This window comes from Miscanthus floridulus, chromosome 8, assembly GCF_019320115.1.
Source record: "Miscanthus floridulus cultivar M001 chromosome 8, ASM1932011v1, whole genome shotgun sequence".
Lineage (NCBI taxonomy): Eukaryota > Viridiplantae > Streptophyta > Magnoliopsida > Poales > Poaceae > Miscanthus > Miscanthus floridulus.
Window position 1 is genome coordinate 188185784 of NC_089587.1, and position 10581 is coordinate 188196364.

General features: G+C 47.5%; 1 protein-coding gene across 1 annotated transcript; it reads right to left on the reverse strand.

Annotated features, from left to right (window-relative positions):
* Positions 1-478: 478 nt before the first annotated feature.
* LOC136474319 (uncharacterized) lies at positions 479-10067 on the reverse strand. The gene is made up of 6 exons (XM_066471911.1): positions 10025-10067; positions 9553-9617; positions 8604-9282; positions 1976-3084; positions 1445-1631; positions 479-1358 (listed from the first exon to the last, which is right to left on the reverse strand). The coding sequence occupies exons 1-6, from the start codon at positions 10065-10067 to the stop codon at positions 694-696; spliced, it is 2748 nt and encodes a 915-aa protein (XP_066328008.1). The 3' UTR covers positions 479-693.
* Between the last annotated feature and the right edge of the window lie 514 nt (positions 10068-10581).

Sequence of the window (10581 nt, forward strand, 5' to 3'; positions counted from 1 at the left end):
ATTCTCATACTAGCCAGAGGAATATTCTAGCGCAGCTTTACTATGTACTTTCAGAACTCATCAAAACCCAGATACTCCGTACGGACACGCGATGTGCCAATACTGATACGCCATTTTTTTTCTCAAAAACAATGATACAGGGATATGCAAATATATTATATACAGCAAAATAAAAATGCATACATAATTCGTAAACATTGCTAAAAGATTTGTAAATACTTGATATTGACTAATTATAGACAATAATTGTCTTCGGATATTCATCATCATGCGTACTCGCGTACTCCCTTCGTTCCAAATCGTAAGTCGTTTTGTCTTTTATTAGATATAAGTAGTTTTTACTCTTTACTATGCGCCTAAATATATGCTCAATGGGATAATATATGCTCCACAGCACTTAAGCTGGCAAAGCTTTTACTGTTCTTGCTCATTAACAACGAAAGAACAATGTGAAAATGCACAAACAGCAGATCCCACCATGGAAAGTTTGGCTCACTTCATTTTGCCAACAAAACTTCTCATGAACTGCACAATTACCATGTTCTCATCTACCAGAAGTTTATAGAACTTCGTAATACAACAAGAAGTAGAACCAGCTAGAAAGAGAATCAGGGGGATACGGCGACGAACGACCGGAGTAGCTGCAAAACAAGAGCATACACAAACCAGCTGCTCCCTGGAAAGTTTTGCCAGTTACAATCGATATCTCATCATTGAAAACAAACTGTAAAAATCCAGCACCGCTTCTTCAACCAGCTCTTCCATTACTCCCCCCTCGAGCTCCTCAGTGATGTCAATCACCTGCGCCATCATCAGTTTCACCCACCCTCTTGCTTCGACCTCCTGCTTCACAATTCTGTCCAATATGATCCCAGCATTATCTCTCTTGCTCACCACAAACATCCGTGCCCCATATATCCAGTCCTTCAGGATACTCCAGACTTCTACACCCAAATCAGGAGATGAGGTGCCCCTCCATGTCCTGGAGTGTCTTTTACTCCATGGGAATGCGCTCAGTAAGGTGTTCTCGCCGATCTCGATTAGAGCAACATTCACGCAGTCAAAAAGAAGCCTTCTGTATGAACTTTTCTCCTGCAGCTCCGATACTTTGTTGCACAGTACCGGGTCAAGAGGGTGGTCAGGTAAATGCCAACCGGTGAAAACCATACGTGATTGTGAAGTGCCTAATCCAGCAGATGACATTATATTTTGCACAAGGACATGGCATTCTGACTCATCATCATCTACATCAGGGAGACGAGAACTCGCCCTTGGGATACAAAGTGACTGTGACTCTGAGGCAGTGTCATCCCACGATAAGAAACGGGCAACAGTTTCAATTGCTGAAGATCTTGATACTGCTTCAGAGAATAAGTCAGAAGCAATGAACATACAAAACAAGAATGAGTAATGGAGAGATTTGATACAGAAAAACAAGACTTACTTGCATTCTTGGAAGTAGTTATTCCAGGTGTTTCAGGTTCATTACAACTGCTATCTTCAGAGGGTGCATCAAGAACTGAGGTAGGGCTTGGTTGATCATGGTTACTATTTAGGCATTTATTTACTCCTAGTTTATCCAGGTTTCTGGTTGAACTGTCCAATGATACAGAAGCACCAGAAGTTGTTCTCTGTAATGCAATTTCTAATCAGTTGTTTTGAGGCCAAGAAGTTTGGAATGCAGTGATATAGTTCTTATGCAGGAATAAACAGGTAGCGATAAGAAACTCAACAGAAAAGGCACTCCAACAATGTGGTATGTTTCTTATGCAAGAACAGAAGAATATAACATTGTACTCCCTCTGTTCCAAATAATAAGACATTTTGGCTTTTCTAGATATGTAGTTTTTGTTATACACTTAGATATACACTGTCTAGATACATAGTAAAAGCAATGTATCTATAAAAGTCAAAACGTCTTATAATTTGGAACGGAGGGAGTATTAAACTTTCATGATATTCGAGAAATGCTTACATCTGATGTGCTAGCTGATATTCGTGTTGGAAAACTATCAAATCTGTCCTCACAATGCATCGCTTTCTCAATGGCATCCATTTCATGATTGCAATCCTGTCTACTATGAATAATACAACCTTCAAGCCTCTCAGCAAAGTACTCAGATGGGTGATAAGTGGACACCTGCCTTCTTGGCTTTTTACTTTTAGACAAGAAAAAATCCGAAACTCTTCCCTTGAAAGCTGATTTTCCTTTATTTGACACAACAGCCACTTTCAGTTTGCAGCTCTCAGGATTTGAAGCTTGCACATTCACCACCATGTTATCAGACGTGGATGAAATCACTGGAACAGATTTTGATCTTGGCAATTTCCTAGAAGATCTCTCCCCATTGTCATCATTCTTTCTAGAAGTAGTTACATTTGTAGAACGTGTAGTCAGTTCATTTTCCAGGTCACATGACTGGTTACTGGAAACAGAAAACATCCCAGTGGTGGCCTCATCTTTCTTTGCTTCCTTAATGGAGAGCATCTCACCTAACGTGCATTTTCTCCTCGACAGTTGCACTTGACTCGTCTCATTGCAGGTAACCATTGACCATCGCTCTGAAAGCTGTTTTTTGGCCTCCACGATTACTGATGACTCAGAAAAGTGGGAGATTTTGCTAAAGGATGAGCTTGAGCATTGACCTTCATATCTTCTTATGTAATTCCATGAATGTTTTGACAGAGGACTACTTCCCTCGGAGTCACTGAGGGTATCACCATCTTCAATATAGTTGATATCAGAACCACTGGTATAATCAACTTCTGAATCACTGAATGAGCTTTCATGTCCCCCATATCCATTTGAGTATGCAGAAGATAATAAAGAATCATCTCTTTGGTGACATCCATCTTGCTGGCGCTGCATGATACCATGTGCTAGTCCTGCAGATCCTATGGATGCCTGGTTATCATCTAATGATCCACTGAGACTGTTACGGTTAGTTAACTGAAATGAAGTTGCCCTGGAGGTCAGCTTTGCCTTTGATATACCAGGCTTCCCTGGGGTAGGCCTCAAAAGTACTATTCTACTTGGCTGGAAAGGTATCTCTTGCTTTGAACTGTTAGATAATCCACTGCTACCTTGTGTGAACACAACAAGAGAAGACGGTGCCGAAAGGCCCCCTACTGTGATACTGTAGCCGCTGCAGGTGCAGGCGCCACACGGCTCACCTGCAGCACTGTAGGCATATGCAAAGGCCGGCGCAGAGTCAGCCCTGTATGTTATCTAGTTACTGTTACAGCATGTGCGCTGTACTAGGACTAGATGGATAAAGTTGTATAAATAGACTATCACGGCAACTCAGTAAAGAGAGTTCAGATTTATCATCTCACAAACAGGGCTTCAGCCAACGCTGATGTCTTGTACTGTGTGTATGCTCTGTTCTCCCTTCTTCTAGCTCTAGCCATAGTGCGTGGGGACAGACAACGCTTGTTCATGGTCGGCACGGCTAGTGGGTGCCCGGCAACACTAGCGGGTGCTCGACAAGATTGGTGAGTGGTTCACTCACCTGAGCCGGTGATCCTGTGGGCCAACAAGTGGTATCAGAGCCGTACAAACGTCGTCGCCAGACTAACCGCTGGCGATGACGTGCGGTTCGGAGATGGGCGACAGCAATGGCACTGCTGTGGCTGCCCAGCCACGACCGGAGGTCGTTGTTCGCACGGTGCAGGAGGTCAGCGGCACCAGTTGGTCGACGCTGACTCGCACCAACTATGGAGAGTGGTCGGTGACCATGAAGGTCAAGCTCAGAGCCCGACAGCTCTAGAATGTTGTTGACAAGGGCACCGACAATGAGGAGGATGACATATCAGCATTGGAGGCTATCCTCGCTGCTGTACCGGCGGAGTACAGGGAGCCGTTGGGGGCGAAGAGCTCGGCTAAAGAGGCGTGGGAGGCTATTGCGGCGATGCTCATCGGTTCCGACCGCGCAAAGAAGGTGACGGCCCAGCTTCTGAAGCAGGAGTACGCCAACCTCAAGTTCAAGGATGGTGAAACGGTGGAGGACTTCTCCCTCCGCCTGCAGACGCTCATCAGCAAGTTGAAGAGCCACGGCGTCACCATCGACGAAGAGGAGGCGGTCTCCAAGTACCTCCACTCCGTGCCGGCAAAGTACATCCAGATCGCTCTCTCCATAGAGACGATGCTGGACTTGTCCACCCTCACCATTGAGGATGTGACAGGGCATCTGCGGGAGGATGTGACAGCAACAAAGGACAGCGAGAAACTCCTACTGATGGAAGAGGAGTGGGCTGCTCGGAGGAACTCCAGGAAGGCAGCCTCCTCTAGCCGCGGTGGCGATGGTGAGCACCGCAGCAAGGCTTCTTTGGAGAAGAAGCAGGTCGACCCCAACGCCTACCGGCGTTGTGGGAAGATGGGCCATTGGGCACGGGAGTGCCCAAACCGCAAGCAGGAAAAGAAGGCTCAGGCTCATCTGGCGGAAGCCGATGATGAGGATGAGGCAACTATCCTGATGGCGACGTTCTGTGCACTGCACGACGTCGAGGCCGAGGAGAAGGAAGAGGCGACGACAGTGGAAGGACCTGGGAAGGCCCTAAAGACTGTCAACCTCAACGAACCACGCGCCCAAGTTCACCTCGGACGTGTGGGCGCCGACCAGGTGCAGCGGTGGTATCTAGACTCTGGTGCCAGCAACCACATGACGGGCTCCAAGGAATCATTCTCCGACCTCGACGACGATGTTACTGGTACGGTGAAGTTTGGTGACGGCTCAAGGGTGGCTATCCAAGGGCGCGACACCATCATCTTTAGGTGCTAGAATGGGGAGCACCACGCGCTAATGGATGTATATTACATCCCACAGCTGCGTTCCAGCATCATCAGCATTGGTCAGCTGGATGAGCGCAGTAGCGAGGTACTGATCAAGGACGAAGTCCTTAGGATCAGGGACCGGGAGCAGCGACTTCTCGCCAAGGTGAAGAGGTCCCTGAACTGATTGTACCTGCTCGACCTAAAGGTAGAGCAGCTGGTGTGCCTGGCGGCAAGGCACTCTGAGGAACCATGGATGTGGCATGCCCGGTTTGGACATCTTAGCTTCGATGTGCTTGGTTAGCTAGAGAAGATGGTCCAAGGGCTACCCCACATCAAGCACGGAGGCGAGCTGTGTGATAGCTGCCTGGTCGGGAAGCAGAGAAGGCTACCTTTCCCAAAGGTGGCCAAGTATCGTGCGAAGGACGCTCTCGAGCTCGTTCACGACGACCTCTGATGGGCCGATCACACCTGCTACAAACGGTGGTCGGTGGTACTTCCTCCTGCTCATAGACAATTGCAGTGGCTACATGTGGCTGCAACTCCTAATGACCAAGGACGAAGCGACGGTAGCGATCAAGAAGTTCAAGACGCGCGCGGAGGCCGAGAGCGGCAAGAAGCTCCACGTGTTGAGGACTAATCGTGGCGACGAATTCACTTCGGTGGAGTTCGCTGCGTACTGCGTGGATCAGGGTGTGGGGCAACACCATACCGCGCCATACTCGCCACAACAGAATGGCGTGGTGGAGCGACAGAACCAGATGGTGGTCGGCATGGCCCGATCCATGATGAAGGCCAAATGCATGCCGACAAGGTTCTAGGGAGAGGCGGTGACCACGACGGTGTTCATCCTCAACCGCGCTTCGACCAAGGCCCTGACGGGCAAGACGTCGTTCGAAGCTTGGTATGGGCGCAAGCCGAGAGTGTCCTTCCTTCAGACATTCGGCTGCATCGGTCACGTCAGGAAGACGAAGCCGAACCTCACCAAGCTAGAGGACAGGAGCACACCCATGGTGCTCCTAGGCTACACGGAGGGTACCAAGGCATACTGGCTCTATGACCCACGCGGAGACATGGTGCTTGTCTCGCACGACGTCGTGTTCGACGAGGAGGCGGCTTGGGACTAGAGCAGTCCAAGCACGGGGGAAGCTGGCGGTTTCACCAACACCTTCATTGTCGAGCACTTGGTCATCCACGGTGGTGGAGACGCTGGGGAAGAGGTGCCGAGCACTCCAGGAGGAGCTCCGAGCACTCCAGTGGTAGAACCGAGCACTCCTGGGGTAGTACCGAGCACTTTGGGAGGGATACCGAGCACTCCGGGAGGAGTGCCGAGCACTCCTGGAGGGATGCCAATCACGGCAGGAGTGGTGCCGGGAGGTTCTACAGTGGTGGTGACCACTCCAAGACGGGTGCCGAGCACTCCCATGGCGGAGCCAAGATGTCTTGCTGTGGTGCCGACCACTCCAAGACTGAGGCTGGGCACTCCTACAGTGTGGCCGAACACTGTAGGAGTTATGACGAGCTGTCCAGAAGTAGCGCCGAGCACTGCAACCAGGGTGCCGAGCACTCCAGGTGCTGTGCCAAGCACTCCGACAGAACAGGGAACTCCATCGACACCGATCGAGTCCGCCTCACCTCCAAGTGACATCACTGAGTTCATGGACGCCTACCACAAAGGTGAGGAGGTGTGGTTCCACAGGCTGGACGACATCGTCGGTGGCACAGGTCCCTCAGGTCTAGCGGGCAGGCTGCTCAATGACGCAGAGCTGCTACTCATCAGTGCAGAGGAACCACCCATGTTCGCGCTAGCCGAGCACGATGGAAACTGGCGACGGGCGATGCTGGAGGAGATGAAGGCGATTGAGAAAAACAAGACTTGGCAACTCGTCGATCCACCTCTAGGATGTTGTCCGATCAGCCTGAAGTGGCTGTACAAGGTCAAACAAGACGAACTCGGCACCATTGTCAAGCACAAGGCGCACCTCGTCGCCCGAGGCTTTGTTCAGCGCGAGGGCATAGACTTCGAGGAGGTCTTTAAGCCAGTAGCGCGTATGGAGTCCGTCCGTTTGCTACTAGCTTTGGCAGCAGCAAAGGACTGGCGCGTCCATCACTTGGACGTTAAATCGGCCTTCCTCAATGGTGAGCTAGCAGAGACGGTCTTCATCAGGCAACCTCTAGGTTTCGCCATCAAGGGAGAGGAGTACAGGGTGCTCTGACTGCATAAGGCGCTCTACGGGTTGCGGCAGGCCCCACGAGCATGGAACGCCAAGCTTGATGCCACGCTGGATGAGCTTGGGTTTCAGAGGTGCGCAATCGAGCACGCGCTCTACACGCGGCGACGGGGGGAAGGAGGAGCTCGTCATCAGCGTGTGTGTGGATGACTTAATCATCACCAGCGCGCGCACGGAGGATATCAACAGCTTCAAGAGCGAGATGGCGGCTTGTTTTCGAATGAGCGATCTCGGAGCACTCTCCTACTACCTCGACATCTAGGTGAGGCAGGGGAAGGAGAAACTCACGCTCGGTCAGAGCGCATATGCCTCCAAGCTGTTGGAGAGGAGCAGCATGGCTGAGTGCAAGCCATACGTGACTCCGATGGAGGAGCGGCTGAAGCTGATGAAGGCCAGCACCGCGGCGAAGGTGGATGCAACACTCTAATGGAGCATCGTCGGCGGTCTGCGCTACCTAGTCCACACGAGGCCGGACATTGCGTTCGCCGTGGGCTACGTCAGTCGCTTCAGGGAGGATCCCAGAGAGGATCACTGGGCTACGGTGAAGCGGCTACTACGCTACGTCAAGGGGACGGTGGATCATGGGATCGTCTTCTCAAAGACCAGCGGGAGTAGGCTACAGCTCACTGTGTTCAGCGATGCAGACATGGCGGGGGACATCGATGGACGACGAAGCACCTCTAGCGTGCTTGTCTTCCTCGGGTCGGCTCCAATTTCATGGCTGTCGCTGAAACAGAAGGTGATGGCGCTATCTACATGCGAGGCTGAGTACATAGCGGCGGCCACAGCGGCATGCCAAGTTGTGTGGCTATGCCAGCTGCTGGGCGAGCTGACAGGCGTGGAAGCTCATCCACCAGCACTGATGGTGGACAACCAGCCCGCCATCGCCCTCGCGAAGAATCTGGTTCTGCACGACCGGAGTAAACACATCGACGTGAAGTTCCACTTCCTCAGGGACTGTGTCGATGGAGGGTAGATCGTCATCGAGTTCATCCAAACTGGTCGGCAACTCGCGGACGTCCTCACCAAGCCGCTCGGACGTCTTCGACTCACGGAGCTGAAGGAGATCATCGGCATGGAGGGGGTACAAACGTTAGCAGTAGGATTAGGGGAAGATTGTTAGATAATTCATTGCTACCTTGTGTGAACACAGCAAGAGAAGGCGGCGCCGAAAGGCCCCCTGCTGTGATACTGTAGCCGCTGTAGGTGCAGGCGCCGCACGGCTCACCTACAGCACTGTAGGCACATGCAGAGGCCGGCGCAGAGCCAGCCCTGTATGTTATCTAGTTTCTGTTACAGCATGTGTGTTGTACTAGGACTAGATAGATAGAGTTGTATAAATAGACTACCACGGCAACTCAGTAAAGAGAGTTTAGATTTGACATCTCACAGACAGGACTTCGACCAATGCTAGTGTCTTGTACTATGTGTATGCTCTGTTCTCCCTTCTTCTTCTAGCTCTAGCCATAGTGTGTGGGGACGGACAACGCTTGTTCGTGGTCGGCACGGCTAGTGGGTGCTCGGCAACACTAGCGGGTGCTCGACGAGACTGGTGAGTGGTTCACTCACCTGAGCCGATGATCCTGTGGGCCAACATGAACTAGGAATCTGATGGAACCTTCTCAACTTCAATACATTTTGCTTACCAATTTCTGCCTTGGATCGTCTTATGCCATTAATATCAACAGATCTAATTGGTTTCAGCACTGTAATGGGTTTGGTCTGTGGCGGTGCTCGGTTTGCGTGAAGCCCACTTGACTGTCTTGAGAAAGTGGGGTTATGTTCTTCAGGAAATTCAATAAATAAATCTCTATTTGAACATGGAAAAACAAGAGCTTCAGGTAACTCCTTTGTACAAAGGAGCTTCTCTTCAATGGCAAAGTGTTCTGGTTCCATGATCTTGTCTTGTGCAATATCGAATTGCTTACTCTTGTTCTCCAAACACCATCCTTTCTGTGAATTTCCTGATTGTCCTTCAGATACTTCATAAACATCATTGTATTCAATTTTTTCATGACAGGATTGGTCATTTTGTGTCTTCAACATTGTGAACTGATGGCGTTCTTTTTCCTGTAAGGTGTTGTTTGTGGCATTTAAATCTCTACTCAAGTCACTTACGTGTACAATTGGTTCTTTAGTAGGTAAATCCTCCTCAAGACCCATTAATCTGGCAATGATAGGTCTTCTCTTTGACTCCGCATCTTTAGACATCTCCTTCTCTAATAACATTTTTAATAATGTTGCATTAGATTTTCTGCTTGAAGAATTGTCATCAGCACCCTGTAGATAAGTCCACAATATCAAACACAATAATCAAGACAAACATCAATTGCATATATTATTTTTCCTCAGGCCCTTCAGGAGAATATAATACCATAAATTTTCTATTAGCACTAACTGATAGCTCATCTTTACATGTAGGGATATATATTTCCCTTTCTTTTTATTTTCAAATTGTATCGTATCGAAAGGTCCTACAGTCCAATAACATTCACCAATATAAGTGTGAGGGAACAAATTTCTAAAATAAATTTTGTATATGACACTCACAAGTTTTTCCTCGACAGGATTGGTAATTTTCTTCAATTCTGAGATGATTCTTTGAACCGATAATCCTGAGAGGAGAAACATTGAATAAGGTATTTTGATGTAAATGATACAAATTAAAAGGTTAGTACCTGGATAAACTTGACTTTAAAAATAAACCAAGCAATAAAAAAAACAGGAATGGCAGAACAAATAATTTTTTGTCATTATCTGAAAACACAAGAAGGTATAATACTACAATCCACTACTTGTTGAATACAATACAATATCATCTATGATTTATCCCAACATAAAGCAGAATGATGACATTTTTTATACAGCAATCCTGCCAGGTCCTATTCCCAATTAATCCCACGATTATTTCGTAAAAGTAACCCCCCACCATTACATCCAAATGTCACAAAAATACAAAAGTAACACAATAAATATAGGACCTACTCAAGAAGCGCCCAAAAGAGATATAAGCGATACATACCATCTCCACGAGCGTGATCAATTACTGGCTTTACTTCAGACATTCTGGTACATAGTTCAAACTTCAAACCAATTGATCAATTTCTCCTGATAAAAGGTAGTTCACCCAGCTCAAAACAATCCATTTGGAACATAGAATCCTAAAAAGCAAACAAAAAGATGTGAAACTCCATGAACCTTATGTGAGGATTATGTACATAATGAAACTATTTAAAAGTTATATCTATGAAAAATGATTAATGGTTATGATATAAAATTTAATGTTTAAATATAGATATCAAGTTTAATTTAATATTGTGTTGATTTGGTTTGAATCTTATATATTTGTTGCTATAAACTATATTACAATGCATTATTATATTTTATTGTTGTTGAATAATAATTTTTACATACTTTAATTTATTATTTTCCTTACAAATGTCGTTATATATGATTAAAATAATTATTTATTGATAGAGTTTAATTTTTATATATTTATAATTGAAATATTTAGTTGATGAATATGACATGCTAGTGTACTATTGATAGAGTTTAATTTTTATATATTTATAATTGAAA